Source organism: Heteronotia binoei, chromosome 2 (assembly GCF_032191835.1).
Source record: "Heteronotia binoei isolate CCM8104 ecotype False Entrance Well chromosome 2, APGP_CSIRO_Hbin_v1, whole genome shotgun sequence".
NCBI lineage: Eukaryota > Metazoa > Chordata > Lepidosauria > Squamata > Gekkonidae > Heteronotia > Heteronotia binoei.
The window spans coordinates 38,047,572-38,063,246 of NC_083224.1; the positions used below are offsets into that span (position 1 = coordinate 38,047,572).

General features: G+C 43.4%; 1 protein-coding gene across 1 annotated transcript in view; it reads left to right on the top strand.

Moving 5' to 3' along the window:
• The first annotated feature begins 6,709 nt into the window (after window positions 1–6,709).
• The window catches only part of PEDS1 (plasmanylethanolamine desaturase 1), a 39,087-nt gene continuing 30,121 nt past the window's right edge, over window positions 6,710–15,675 (top strand). Inside the window, exon 1 of the mRNA XM_060230802.1 lies at window positions 6,710–7,099. Coding sequence (XP_060086785.1) covers window positions 6,781–7,099 — 319 coding nt within the window. The 5' untranslated portion in view covers window positions 6,710–6,780. The remainder of the gene's footprint in view (window positions 7,100–15,675) is intronic.

Sequence of the window (15,675 nt, forward strand, 5' to 3'; positions counted from 1 at the left end):
CCCAGCCGAGGGATGGAGGAGGAGGAAAGCAGCTGGGTGATCTGCCTGATGGCTTGGCGAAAAAGGAGCAGAGGTGTTGGGCATCAGCAGCAGTAGCAGCAGGCAACATGTGCTACTCTGCTCGCTGCCTGCTGCTGATCAGCACAGCATGTGCAAAAAGAAGGATGCCAAGGAGGTGGGGCCAGGCAGAGCTCCTTGCTTGGGCATACAGCAGCACTGCCAGCCTTGTGTGCGTGCATTTTTTGGAATTGTCCTGCATCTGGTCAGCCTGGTTGGTGGCAGGGGAGGGGTTGAATGGTGTCTACATCTCGGTAACCTGGTTGGAAATCACTGTCCTAATGCCTTCCTCCATTTCTTCATGTGACTATTTTTATTTATTTATTTATTTATTTATTTATTTATTTATTTATTTATTTATTTATTTATTTATTTATTTATTTATTTAATGACTTCTATCCCGCCCTTCCCAACAAGTGGCTCAGGGACTGAATTATTAATATTTCCCAGCATATAAACACAGTGCTCATGCTGTGCACTGAGAAGGAGGAACCTTGGTTTTGTAATAAGACAATTTTCAAATTTATTAATCTCAACCTTTAATTTCCTGTTACGCAGTTTTTAATTTATGAAATCATGCAATCAGATATTGGAATAATGAAGTAGTGTGGTTACTGCAATGATTCACCATTTCATAGGACACAACTTTATTATTTCTAATTATCTTATTAAAATGATCGCCATTTGCATCCACCTACATTTGCGTTGTTGCTTCGTCCAATCAATCTTAAATTGAAGCTCAGTTACAGCTGATGTTAAAGGAGAAACATAGGGGGGCATTTTCCTTTGCCTTTACCCCAAACTATCACATCAAACACCAAATACTTTTGTGAATAGCACATCTGACTGTCAGCTTCGTTTTTTTAAAAATCCTGTCTCTTAGAGGTATGGATACTGATGCTTGTTCAGTCTGTATCACAGGGTCTAATGGTACCCTAAACCAGTTTGCCAGCCATAGCATTTTAACTGCATGTTAATAATAATAAATTGGGAATCAGAAGTCCCTTGAATTGCCACTTCTACTGTGTCTGTTTCCAGACAATCCTTAAAACTTTCTTTTCCCAAACAAAATCCAAAACCAATTTTTAGCTTTTTTAAAAAAAATCCAATGTCAGGCATATAGGCTGGAAAGTTAGAAGAAGCAGAGATTGGGTTTATGCCTTGCCCTTCATTACTTGAAGGAGACTCAGAGCAGTTTACAGTCTCCTTTCCCTTCCCTTCCTCACAACAGACACTCTGTGAGGTAGGTGGGGCTGAAAAAGCTCTCCCAGAACTGCTCTTGAGCAGAAGAGCTCTGAGAAAACTTGTGGCTAACCCAAAGTCACATCAGCAGTGTATGTGGAGGAGTGGAGAATCAAACCTGATTCTCCCAGATAAGAGTCCATACACTTAACCACTACACCAAACTGGCTCTCTGTTACTAAACAGAAAAGCTAACTTTGGCAGGACAAGCATATTAATGACATTATCAAACAAGGATAGTTGCAAAGAGACCGGATGGAGCAATTTAACTTTGATTTTATTGAGAATTGGGGCCAAGTTGAATTTATGGAAGAAATCTAAATCAACAGGTATATAAATCACTAACTACCTAATCACTGCTGAATTAGAAATCTTGTGTAACCAGTTTTCTTCACTTAGGTCTTCTTTTGCTATGTTCACTAATAATAATTTTGATCTAGAAATATTTATTTCCAGATATTGTGACATACTCATCTAAGATTTTCTTCAGTCCAACTCCCTTCTCAAACTCCACCCTCACCAGGCTCCACCAACAAACCTTCAAGAATTTCCAAATTCAGAACTGTCAGCCATAATATGTATTCTCAATGAAAGCGCCTACTTTGCCAAATGGCCAAGCTGGGGAGGTCAAGAAGGCCCCTTCACTTCTGTCATTCCACAGAATGTACAAAATGGAATTGTTCAGATGGGACATTTTTTCCAAAGCACACAGGGCAGTAGTAGGATGAAATGATCAAGTGGGGGTGGGGGAGTAATGCTTAATATATATGAAACAAAGAGGATTGTAGTCTGTTCCAACATTTATTTTATGTAACACCCTGTTCCTACAGCATTGTCTTCTATGTTTGTAATTCTGTTTTCTGCGTTGTGGATATGTTGTCTGATACTTTGTTCTTTGGCATTATTTTTCTAATTGCTGTCGTTTTACTCCTATGGCCTTGTTTGTTGGATATCTTATACGGTCTGATTGCAGTATTTTATACTGTGTGTAGTTCTTGAATTTCAGCAAGAAAGGTAGACGTCAAATAAATGAATCTTAACATTTTCACTACCGTTCGCTCTCAGCGCGAGGTTTTCCCTCATGAATACTCCCTCCAACAGTCACACCCTCTCAACCTATTCCACCTCACAGGGTTGCTGTGAGGATAAAATGGCAGGGGGAGCACCATGTCAGCCACTTTGGGACCCTGTTGGGGAAAAAGCAGGCTATAAATGAGTAAATAAATCTTACAATGGATCAGTACCCAGCCCCTTGTGAAACTAGTATCACATGGAATAGGGTTGCTAGAGATTTTGGGGCTGGAGTCTGAAGAGGGTGGGCTTTGGGGAGGGGAGGGAATTCAGTGGGGTATAATGCCATAGAGTCTACCTGCCAAAGCGGCCATATGAAGTCCATATCATAAGAATAATCCATAATGTGTACTATAGAGATGAGATGGGGGTGGAACTAGGACTGCCAACCCTCATTAGGGAACTTCCTGGAGATGTGAGGATGGAGTTTGGGGAAAGAAAGGAGCTCGGTTTGATGCTATAGAGTCCACTATCTGAAGCTGCCATTTTCTGCAGGGGAACTGATATATGTAACCTGGAGATCAATGGTAATTCTGGGATATCACCAGATCCTCTCTGCAGGTTGGCAGCCCTAGCTGGAACAATGCAATCTGGTCCTGTAAGGTGCAATTAGATGTGATACCTTCATGACCCAGCCCAGCCCTGTGAAGCAAACAAGGATGTTTTCAAATGCAGCCTGGGTGGATGGGGCTTGGGAAACCTTGCCCATACTTGGGAAGCCAGCACTGGAGTTCCTGCTGGGAGAAAATAACTTTCAAAAGATGGTTTTATGGGGAACGTAGCTTTAAAAGTGTCAGTTCCCCCTTCCTGTCAGCCTATCTTTACTGTACTTTAAACCCCTGCGCACATATTCCTACCACTGTAGACAGACCAAACTCAGCACTTGAGTCTGCTTCTATCACATCTAGTTTGCACACCTATTTGAGCTTCAGATATGATGAATATGTGCTATAATCCTGCTTCCTTGTATGCAAAGCAGAAGGCCCAATATACCATTGCCTTCTGTGCAAACTGTCAAGTGCTAGTTTCCCCTTATTAACAAATGACATTGTATCCATGAAATTGCTTCAGATAGGCCATCCCCATCTCATATTTTCTTATCAAACCAACATGGAAATTACTCCAGTGGGAAATTACTCCAATTTTTTGTTTGTTTGTTTTAATTGTCTCGTAAATAATGCATCCCAGCAGCGCAGCTGCTTCAGATGCACTGTTCCATGCCCTAAACTAAACAAAGCAACAAAGCTCACTGTGTTTCACTGTAGCCAGTCAGGGAAGTGGCTTTTCCTTCCATGCTGCCTTCTTAACATGGCAAGTGCATCACAAATTCTGACACAGTCATGAGGCTTGTAGTCTGATCCTAAATAAAGCTATACTTTTCTAAGCCCATTGATTACAATGGACTTAGAAAGGGATAACTCTGCTCTGCACTACACTGTAGATGAGCAACCTTTCTTGCTTAAATTGTCCTGATCAGCTCAGTGATTGCCCATTTCTCAATGGCAGACGTGTGGTTTCATGTATTCCCCCACTCCCAGTGCTTTTTGCAAGAATGAACCACTGGCAACTCAGTGGATCCATTCCTGTAAAATACTGCATTGGCAAACAAACCAGATCAAACTTGATCCAGGGAGTGTTGCACCATGGAACCCCAATCACAGTCAACGTTGCACATGAGCAACCTACAGCATTGAGCCTGCATTGTTATCCAACACATGACCTGGTACTGGCACCATTATGTCAACAGCTAATATACTGTACTGTGATCATCAACAAATGTTCACATAGAGAGGTATCAAGGCTTTGGTCATATTTATCCTTAACATGCATAGGATCAGGCTCCAAGAAGTTCAAAGTAAATGGATAGAGGTAGAAATAGCATGATGATAGGTCTGCAGACAGTTCACACGCCATCCTCTGGACCCTTTCACTGCATTTGAAACAGCAATTTAGATAGGCTTAACTTATTCTTATGCTCGGAGAAAGGCTACTTTGATGCTGTTATAATTCCTTCAGCATAAATTGCTGTCTGTGGTGCTACCACAGCTACACATATCAATATGACTGGGTTAACAAGGTCATGTTGAAACATGCTATCTTAATGAGCCAAAGTATTATATCCAATTCATCCCTAAGAATATAAGAAAAGGTCTGCTAGGTCAGACTAATGGCCCAGTATCCAGCTTCCAAACAGGGGTCAGCAAGATTCTTTCAGTAAACCCACAGACAGAACATGTAAATTACAATCCTTCCTAGCTGTTTGTCCCCAAGCATCTGGTATTTAAAAGCGTAGTCCTTCTGCACATGGAGATTTCACGATTTAGCTATAATGGATAGTGTCACTTCCAGATACCTGGGAGTGAACTCAATTCAAGCATGGCTGTGCAATCTTTGATGAATGGTGTAACACCTCAAGTTCCCTGACAGATACTCAACATAGTCTAGCCCTTTGTTCCTCAAAGAGGTGATACCTTGATGCTCAAATAGAAAGCTGAACAAAACAGATAAAGCAACAACTTTTATTAAGCTAACTTATTTTATTCAAGCTTCTGAAACCTCGGGATTCTTCATACAACAGCAGCAGTGGAGGTAGACATTCAGTGCTATGCATGCAGCATGAATACATTGACAGAATATATAGGATACCTGGAACCCTATGCATAAGAATGTAAGAAGAGCCCTACTGGATTAGACCAGTGGTCCATCTTGTCCAGTAGTTTGTTTCAGACAGTGACCTTTTACAACCACCAGAGCTTATAGCCATCTGCAGTTTCACAGGCAGTGAATCACACAATGTAATTATTCTCTGAGTAAAAAAAAAGTATTTCATCTTGTGAGTCCTGTACCTATTGCCCATCAGCTTCATTAGGAACCCCTGATGTTTACTAAGAAATAACTCTTGTTGAGTTTAACAGCCTTACTCCCAAATAAGTATGTACAGAATCTCAAAATGTGTAGCTCACTCCCATTCAGTTTATTTAAATTAAGCTCCACTTAATTCAATGGGATTTACTTGCTAGAATCTGTGGTCTCAGCAAAAGAAGTCTTTTTGTCTCTTTTTGGCTTCTATATACGTGAAGGGTAATGTCAATTTGGCTGACTCCAAGAGTCAATTTTTAAATGATTTTGTGACATAGAATGCACAATTGCAGAATTATCAAGGATTGCTTTAGTCCAGGGTACCCAATTGTCGAGTCTGCAGACACATTTAGACTTCTGACACAGCACTGTGTGCACAGGAACATAGTGGCTGCTACAAAATGGTTGCTGTAGGTGGAGTCAAGCCACAAAACAATTGCCACAGCTTAACTTCATTCACACAGTATAGATTCTTGTGCTGTGGTGGCAGCTGCTACCAGACTAACTTTATAAAAGATGTGCACAGCCAATCAGAACTCCAGAAGGGAATCAGAGGCCCTGCTGGGCTAAAACTCTACCTGCCCCCAGCCACTTCCTAAAAACATTTGGGCACCAAAAAGAGTGTCACCAGGCACCATGACAACTACAGGTACCACATTGGGGACTGCTGTAGTCCAACAGTGAAAAAGTTAACAAAAAAGCCCAGCAGGAACATTTGCATATTAGGCCACATACCCTGAAATCACCATTGTTTCACACAGGGCTTTTTTTTGTAGAAAAGGCCCAGCAGGAACTTATTTGCATATTAGGCCACACACCCCCAAGCCAGTTGGAACTGCGTTCCTGTGCATTCCTTTTTTTTTTTTTAAAGCCTTGTTTTTAGTAACATATTTTTTTGGTGGGCCAGAGCTGTCAGATGGTATCAGTCTCAGCTGGCCTTGGCACATATGCACAATACACACACATAGCCAAAAGAATAACACAAACAGTGGCCCCATATAGTAATAAAGTTCAATATCCTGAAGACTCCAGTTCACGCACCTTATGCCCGTGTCTGTTTGTTTTCCTGGCACGAACTTAACAAGACCTCCCACCCTGGAATGCTCCGTTACCCAATAAATAAAGGTCTCTTTTGCATCACATCTCTTGACTGAGAGAGTTTGGTGGGTGCCATTTATTTATTTTTTGCTCGTTTTTAGTTTTGAAACGTGCACGCGGCTGCACATGGATTATGCCTCTATCCTCGCAGCCTCTGAGGCCGTTTTCCTTTCATCCTCTCTGGGAAGAAGACAATGTGGGCGGCAACCCGAGAGCCGCCGGGCCAGATGTTCGTCCCACATGCTGCGCCGCCATTGGCCAGGGCAGAACGTCCGCCCTCCGCCATAGGCCGGGGCGTCTGCGCGCGGGCCGCGCTGATTGGCCGGCCCTTCCTCCGGCAGGGGGAGGGCGCCAGGGGGTGGCGCGGCCTGACGACTGTTCTTCTTTGGGCTCCGGGAGCGGCGGCGGCGCGTTCTGCGAGCTCCGGCCGGCCCTTGGGCGGGTTTCCTCGCGATGCTGCTCCCGCCGCCGCCCTCGTCTCTGGCCCCGGGCGGCTCTCCCGGCCCTGGAGCACGAGCGGCGGGGCCGGAGCTCCAAGGCGAGGCCGGCCTTCGAGAGCAGCAGGGCGAAGAGGCGGCGGGACGAGGCCGCGCGGGGGCCATGGCCGAATGCGCCCAACGCGTGCAAGCTGGGACCAACCTCGAGCCGGACGGGGCGTCGTCCGAGGCGGAGGCCGCTGCGTCAGCTGCCCAGGAGGCGCTTGAAGACGCCTGTCCCCGTTGGGGACCTCAGCACGCCGGAGCCCGAGAGCTTGCCGAGCTCTACTCGCCCGGTGAGTGTCTGGACTTCTTGGCGGGGCAGGGATGTGGGACTCCCGTTCACACGTCGCGTGCATTTCCCCCTTCTTCCAGGCGCGTGTCGAAGATGTACAACACGTGCATCTCGGCGCGCGTAAGGGTGGCTTGGTTCAGTCGCAAGTTCGTGCTCGTCGTTTCATTTCCCCTCTCCCCACATAACCTTGGTTATTGTAGCGGTAGGTGAACGTATGAACTGGCTCCGTTGGAGCAAGCGTTGCTTGGATGTTGATCTGTGAGATAATAATGGAAGTTTCCCCCTCCAACCTGTGGCCCTGGGTCTGCTCATTCACACATGTTAGCTGTAATTCGAGTTGCAGTGTGGCATTGATTGGATTCATTCGCCTTCCCCTTTTTAAGTATGCATCGGAAATGACATGTTATGAAATGACAGTTTTTATAATGTTTTGCGTTAATAAAATAGTTAATATACTTTAAAAATCTACTTTATTAATCTGGTGCTGTGTTTATAACCTGATTAATCACATGAAATATAGTTGCCCTGGTTACAGCTTGCATCTGTGGAAGTATCTGTTGGTGTCCCGGTCCTATATCCCCTCATGGCTCTGTTGCTTGGCTGCTATGATTTATGTATGCCTGCATCATCTGAAATCAAAATCTGTCTCTTTCTGAAAGAAGAACCTTACTGAATTAGTATGGTAATCAATAAAGATTAACTTAAACAGGTGGCAGCCCTTGGCCTAATGACTTTTGGCGATTGACATGATTGTTTATTATTATTTTTTAAGATCCTAGAACCATAGAGTTGGAAGGGACGATACAGGCCATCTAATCTCACCCCTTCCTAATGCAGGATCAGCTAAAGCACCCCCCCCCCACAAGTGTTTGTTCAGCTGTTGCTTGAAGAATGTCAGTGAGGGGCACTTTGTTGCTTCCTTAGGCACTGAACTATTCTATTTCAACTTGCTTTTTTGGTGATAGCCATTACTGCTGAGTAAAACAATTTTCCTAATATCCAGCCTGCACCTTTCCACTTGCAATTTAAACCCATTCTTTTGAATCATCTCCTCTGCTGCCAACAGGAACAGTTCCCTGACGACCTCTCAGTGACAGACTTTTCAATACTTAAAAGAGAGCAATCATGTGCACCCCCCCCCCCCAGTCTCCTGTTCTCCAGCTGTGACTTGGTGGTCCTGAAAAGATGGGGTATAAAATTTGTAAGTAAGCTAGAATGCAAAGAAGATACAGAAATCATATGGATTTGCTGTTAGGGAACTTGCAAAGGTCACAATGCCCACAGTATGTATAGTTGGTGGGGGACATACTTTTGGCATTATGTACTGTGTGAAACTGCTCTTTGAAGACACAGAGCCAGCAGGGCAGCCGGTTAGGGTGTTGCAGTTCAAACATCAAATGTGCAACATTTTTTCAGCACCATTCATCTGCAAGATGTACTTGTGTCTGAGATACTTTTATGTGATTTGGCTAACTCTCAATGTTATTTTTTAAGATTCTTGCTTTCTTCTCCAGGGACTCATCAACATCTTAGAAAAATTGTATGTTTTTATTTGGCAGAGGCCTTGGTAGCCATTGGTAGGTAAGAATGAGATTCCTGCCCTTCTTGAGCCTTTGAGACAGGGAGCGTTACAAGCCACATAAATAAAACTACTGTTTTACTCATTCTATCTCCCTCCTCAGGGAGAAATAACATACCCTTAAATTGATTTTTTTTTTAATGGGAGAAATTGAGGTTCTAATTAGCTATAGCTTCATATACTTATAATAACACTTGCATTTATATAGTACCATCCAGCTGTTTAAACTACTTAACTAATATGCTTGCTGTCTTGTAAACCACAAGTCGATTGTTATCTTTCCATGTGATAAGATGATTGCATGGAATTACTTTTCTTATCTTGGCATAATGATTTCAACTTGTTTCTTGGAATTATGGGTGATAGCTGTCACTGCCAAGTACATATACAGGATCTTGTATATTTGTCCTTGTGTTCACAAGTCTGGCTTTGATTATCCATGGAGTAGGCTTGGCCATGCTTTTGCACAGTTTGTTCTCTTAAGTGTATTGCTGAGGTTAGTTTTAAGGAATAATAAGTGACAGCTACTTGGACCTATGACCCTGCCAGCCTGAGACAGATCATTGGTTCATCTTGCTCAGTACTATTTTCTGTGACTGGCAGCAGCTCTCCAGGGTCTCAGGCAGAGGAAGCTCTTTCCCCAGTGTGTGCTATATGATATCCCTTAGGTGGAGATGCCAGGGATTGAACTTGGACTCTGAGGCAGCCAAAGCATGTGCTGTGTCACTAGGTCATAGGTACTGGGTGGAGAGAAGGGTGGTTACTTAGAAAGCAAGTGCGTGCTAATCCCTTGAAAATCTTGCCTGTGGATAGCACCTAGAGAAAGTTTGCTTCCAGTTTTGAGTTGTTCTGGTGGTTGGTGGTTTTATGTAGGCATTATATAACTGGAGACGGCAATTAGAATGCAGACTTGGAAAACTTCAGAGGCTTTGTTGAAATTTCTTATTGTTTGCACTTTAGCATCTCTTCCCTCTGTTCTGTTGGAAGAGCAAAAGTTCAGGTAAAAGAGGAGGAGGAAACTGAGTTACAGAATTATGGGACTATTTAGATCAGTATAGGGTTGGTATCTTGAAAACTTTTTTAAGGTTTCTGGCAGCCTGAAAATGTGAAGTTCTTTAACTTTACATTTGACACTGTCTTGGCTGGCCTGTTTGGGAAGCTGATAAATCCCACCTTCACTCAGTAACGCTCCTTTCTCATGTGACTAAGGCTTATAAGTGTGCTTTTTTAGGTCACTTTGTTGTTGCACTGAAAGACAAAACTCCACCTAGTTCAGGCTCCAGTGAGTGAGGCAGTGCAAATTGATCTGCTTGATTTAATTCTGTTAGACTCTCCCCTTCTGCTTCTGATCAGGAAACTGTCATCTCTGCAACATAAAAAGGAATGTCTGGATGTTATTATTATTATTTTTCTTATGTGCTTCTTGATTGCAGACGTGGCGTCCTGTGATTTCTTCCTTACGTGGGTGGGTGTTTATGTGGAAATTACATCCCAGCTAGCCTAACATCCACTCTAAGTAAATAGAAACGCATAGCTTTTACAAGGAGAAGTTTTGCTTCATGAACCTCTTGGATTGTATGGAGAAGCTGACATATCTTGCCTTCATTCAGGAAGTGTCACATACTTGCTTTAGTAATGCTCCTGTCTCATGTAACTAATCTCTTGGATTTTCTGGAGAAAGTTATCTAGCATAGGAAAGACAGAAGGCAAAAGAAGAAGGGGACAGCAAAAGATGAGATGGCTGAACAGCGTTACTGATGTAACTGACATGAACTTGAGCGGACTTTGGAGGATGGCGGAAGACAGGAGGGTCTGGTGTGTGACTTGGTCCATGGGGTCGCAAAGAGTCGGACTTGACTGTGCGACTGTATCAACAAACTAGTATCTGGATAAGGGTGATCCAGTAGACATTTTTACTTGGATTTTCAAAAAGTTTTCGACAGATTTCCTGATCAGAGATTACCTAATAAGCTCCACAGTCATGAGATAAGTGGATTTAAATGTTGGTTTAAAAATTGGTTAAATAACAGGAAATGGAGAGTAGACATCATCTGACAGATTTCAGAATGTAGGGAAGTGGGATCTCACAATGATCCGTATTGGGATCAGTGCTATATCATTTGTTTGTAAATAATTTGGAATTGTGGATGTATAGAATAGTGACCAGGTTTGAAAATGAAAGCAGATTTTTCAGGAGGTTGAAAACAAAGCAGATTGTGATGAGCTCTGGAAGGATCTCTCAAAATTGGAATGGAGAATCATGTGGCAAATGAAGTTCAGAGTAAGTATAAGGTATGAAACAAAAATATAGGTAGGTAGGATCTGAACTGGAAGTTGAAGGATCCAGACATTGTAGCAGATAGCTATATAGAAATGTTGATTTGGGTTATTGCAGTAATGAAAGTGGCAGGTGTGCTGGGCTGATTAGAAAGGAATTGAAAAGAAAATTGAAAGGTTATATGTTAGAAGTTTATAACATTATACATGGAGTGGAAAAAGTGGGTAGAAAGAAATTTTCTCCCCTGTCTCTATTACTTGAATTCAGAGGTTTTCAATGAAGGTGATGGGCTTTAAATTCTCCACTATAAAGTGGAGAAAGGGAGTTGGTGATTAAATTGTGACATTCACTGCCAGAAGAAGCAGTGATATAAAAGACTTTAAAACTGGATTAGGCAAATTCATGGAGGAGAAAGCCATCAATGACAACTCCCCATGATGAGTAGAGGGAACCTCCATATTGAAGGGCAGTAAAGCTATGGATGTCAGTGCTTAAAGACAACATCCAGGGCAACGGGTGGGCTACTGTGTGAAACAGGATGCTGGACTAGATGGACCACTGCCTTGATCCAGTAGGTGTCTTCATATATAGTCATTATGCTGCCGTGTTCACTCACATCTGAATCGATATCATATGATAAATGTGGGCTGGTAGTTGGTTCCCATTTGAGGCACCTTGATAGCTAGTTGGAGAAATTTACAAAGACTTCCAGGTTGTGGGAGAAGCTGCAATATTCAGGTCTGCTTTAGAGCAATGACACATTCACAAGGTTGAATCTAGTTGCTGTAAGGTTTAGTTAGGGCAAGGTTTGTAAAAGTGGAAGGAAGCTGGCAGGGCTGAACTTGCACAGATTTCCTTTTCTCCAGAAAGTACTATTCCATCTGCTTCCCTAGTTTTCCATGTTTTTCTGTTTGTTAGGCCTGTTCTGCTTCATGATGGCTCCATTCTTTGTCAGTTATGCTTCCTGTGTATGTATCGCATGCCTGTGTAGTGAGCAACATGACAATTTTGGGCAAGATGTGTACATGCTATGGTTATTTAATGTGCGGCTATGTACAATTGCAGCTCCACAGTACTCTGTTCACTGGAAGACATACTGTAAATACAGGAGCAGTGTGGGTGCTGTGTATGAACTGGGACGATTTTGCCTTCCATCGTTGCACATAGAATACACTTTTTGAAAATGAAGGGGATATAATCAATGGATGAAGGGATAGTGGGTTGATGCCCCAATGTATGAATGAGCCTTTGCATATTCAAGCTCTTTTCTATGATACATGCAGAAAGATTGCTTATACACAGTGTTTGCCTGCACAAGCTCTTTTGTATCTTTATCATGTCAAGATCAGGGTGAAGTCAGTGGGTATACTCCGGCTCCCCACCACCACCCTGCATTGCTAATGCCCACATATTTATAGAGCCTTTTGGGACATTGAATATGAACTTCTATGCACAATGTGTAGATCTCTTTAAATGCTTGTAGAATCTTAATTCAAGAGTCTAATTCAAGGGCATTTCTGGCTAACTTGATACTTTCTCAAAAGTATTGTTTCTGTTTTAACAGTACATCATGGTGTTTTGTCAGGGTCAGACACTAACTGGATGTGGAGGAGGGGGGAATAAAATCCTGTTCTCTCAGATTAGAATCCGCACACACCAGTTTATTGAGTCACTATTCTCAGCACAAGGTGTTTTCCCAGGATCAGCTTAAGCCTCCACTGCTGCTCTGCTGCAAATTATTAAATTGTTCACCAAGTTGCCTCTCCATTTGCAATTGACAGTGTGGTCCTTGTGGACCCCCTGACATCCTGTCTTCTGGTTGCTTCTCTCTGATAACATCAAGGCCTGAGATTTTCCAACAGTCTTTCCCGGGTGCCTGGCTGTCACTGCTGCATTCCTGATTCCTGTCACCTCCTGGATCTCAAGTCAGCTGTCCCAACCCTCTTTTGCATGGCATCTGGCAGATGCATTCCAGCCCCATCTTCCTCCCAGAAGATCAGCATCTGAAGGTCTCCGGCACAAGTCTGATTCTTGGTCTCTCCAAACTAAGCTTCCTGCTGTACTGGGATTCTACACTGCTGTTGCAGAAATAAGAGAAGTATGTGAAGGCAGCAGCAGTAGGGTTTGCCAGCAGACTGAGCTTGGAGTTGAAACTTTCGAGTTGTGGCTCCATTTCCTTGCTAATCAACATTCAGAGGAAAGCAGTTAGCAAAGTGTGAGTGGATGAAGCTATCTTATTTGAGAGTGCCATTATGGCCTAGTAAATAAAGTCTTTCACTGAGACTTGTGAGTTCTGAGTTCAGATGCTGTTCAGCCATGGAAAAAATTGCTGGATGGCCTAAAAAGGTGGTGTTCAAAACACCCATCTGTTGAACTGCAGTGTCTTCCTTTGTATGGCGGGACAACTAACTATTTGAGAGGAATGCTGCTCCTCTTCCCCTGGATTTTAAATTTTCTAGGGTGTGTGAGTATGCTGTAGGGAGGCCTTTCAGCCAAGCCTCTGCTAGAGGAAGGAAGTTGTTTCTTTGTCTTCCCCAGTGGCTAAGGTGGTCCATCCTCTGATTTGTTACGGGAGGATCCCCAGCCACGTCCATTGCTTGCCTCCCAGACCATTCTCAGGTGAACAGCAGATTAATGTCTGCTGTATGGTGCAGCTGCTTCTTCTCCTATAGCTCTTCTCTTTTCTTCTCACCTGGCCCTGCTTGTCCTGGACCCATTTCAGTATCTGGAGGCTTTTATCCTGAACTCATGCTCTGGTTCTGCATGAAGCCCTGCAGTGATGCAGATGGGCATATCCAATGTTTGCTTGACAGAAGTAGGGCAGGCTAGGCCAGGGGTTCTTGTGTTGTGGAGCAGGTTGCTCTGGAGAGCATGAGAGCATGGTTGCAGTCCAGGGAAGAACAGGCGCTTGAGACGTAAGTGGAGTGCCTTCACTAGTGGTAAAAGGGCTGTGAATAGTGGATGCCCCTGTGCCGTGGACTTTTGACTAATCCATATTAGATTGGTGGAGGTGATTGAACTCTCACTGGGGCTGATGGGACTTTGAGATTGAGGGGGGGTCCTGAGTGAGACTTTGCAGAGGGTGTGTGTCAGAGACATCCTGTTCTGTTGTTCTGCTGCCAACTTGGCTACTCTTATCTGCAGATCCTTATGTATTGTTGCAAGCTGTAGGAACATTTTCAGCAAGGGATTAAAAAACAGGCACATAGCTCAGAAAGCTTAAAGCTTCCCTGCACAGATTATGAGCAAGGAACATCTGTGCCAGCAGCATGGTTCTAGGTAACTGACTTGGGGGCTGGAAGGTTAAAATGTTCCCCAACTGGTTTTTAAAATGTTGTAGTTTCTAATGTCAGACATGTCCATTTATTCTTTGTCATAGGGACTGGCCTGTTTGTCCAATGTATAGGGTGGAAGAGCATAGCTGACACGTGATGGCATAAATCACATTAGAGGATGAGCAGAACTGTGAACCTGAGATGTTAGGGATGGTGTTGCTGATCCAGTGGTCTATATGCGAGCAAAGTTGGCATCTTGGTTTGTTTATCATTGCAGGTGAGAAGCTGTTTTAGGTTAGTGGGCTGTCTGTAAGCAAGGAAAGGGCAACGTCTTAGTGTCTGTTTTAAGGAAAGTGTCACTATCCAGCATGGGTTGTAGACTGGTCATTATACAGTGAACTGGCTTGAGTTGTGAGCTGTAAGTGACCACTAGTGGTGTTCTGTTGTCATTTTCTTTGGGATTGTTGTGTAGCAAGTTGTCCCTAGCTATCATTCTTGGCTTAAATGCTGGAGGATATTGTGGTTGCAAAAATGTGTGCTGTAGATCCTTCCAGTGAGTATCTCTGTCTGAAGGGTTGGCTATAGGTAGTGAATTGTTTGGTGTGGCCCACCTCTTGCTCTGAATTAGTGCATCAAAATATGGAAACAATGTCTGTGCTGTTGTTCAGGTGTGTGTCTGTAAGTTGCAAACCCACTTTTGATATATTAACATTCATTACAGAAATATCATGGTCAATGCTTTGAGCTTAAGACCCAGGAGAAAACATTAAACTGCTAGCCATTGTGAGCTTTTGTATATTAGTTGCTTTGTGTGCTGGTCAACCAGTGGAGAAAATAGAGGCTTTGCTCTGTGGCTCTTGCACGATTGAGCAAGCCTGGCAAAGCAAGCTGTAATGCAGAAGGAAGAAGATGACAGTGAGTTGCTCGTGGGCTTGATAGGAGCCCTCCGGGCACCTGATCCAGTTCTCAGGTTGCACGTTTGACACCCCTGGCTTAAAAGTTTTCATAATAAAGGCAAACCTACGAAGTGCAAACTGTATATGTGGATTAGTGGCACTCAGCTCTTCAGATTCCTGTGCTACTTAGAACTTATGTGATGGCCGCTGCCTGCATCATGGACCCCCCCTTTGGTGCCAGTTTTTTCAAGAGGGCAGAAAACTTATGAGCCTGCCTGTTCTCAAGGTCAAATGCCAAAATATCCTTGCTTTAATTTTTAAATGCTAGTGTTACTTGGCTGTTACAGGATTACTAATAACGGTACAGTAGATGCCCTCTAAAATGTCATGGTTGCTGTCTCATCTCTGATGTCTCAAGATATCTGTAAGCAACATTTGACTCTCTTAATGGAAGTACTTTCCAGTGAAGTTTTGTTCTTGCCTATGCTGCTGGAATAAAAGTTAGGGGGAGGGGCCATGATTCAGTGGAAGAGCCAGCATGGTAGACTC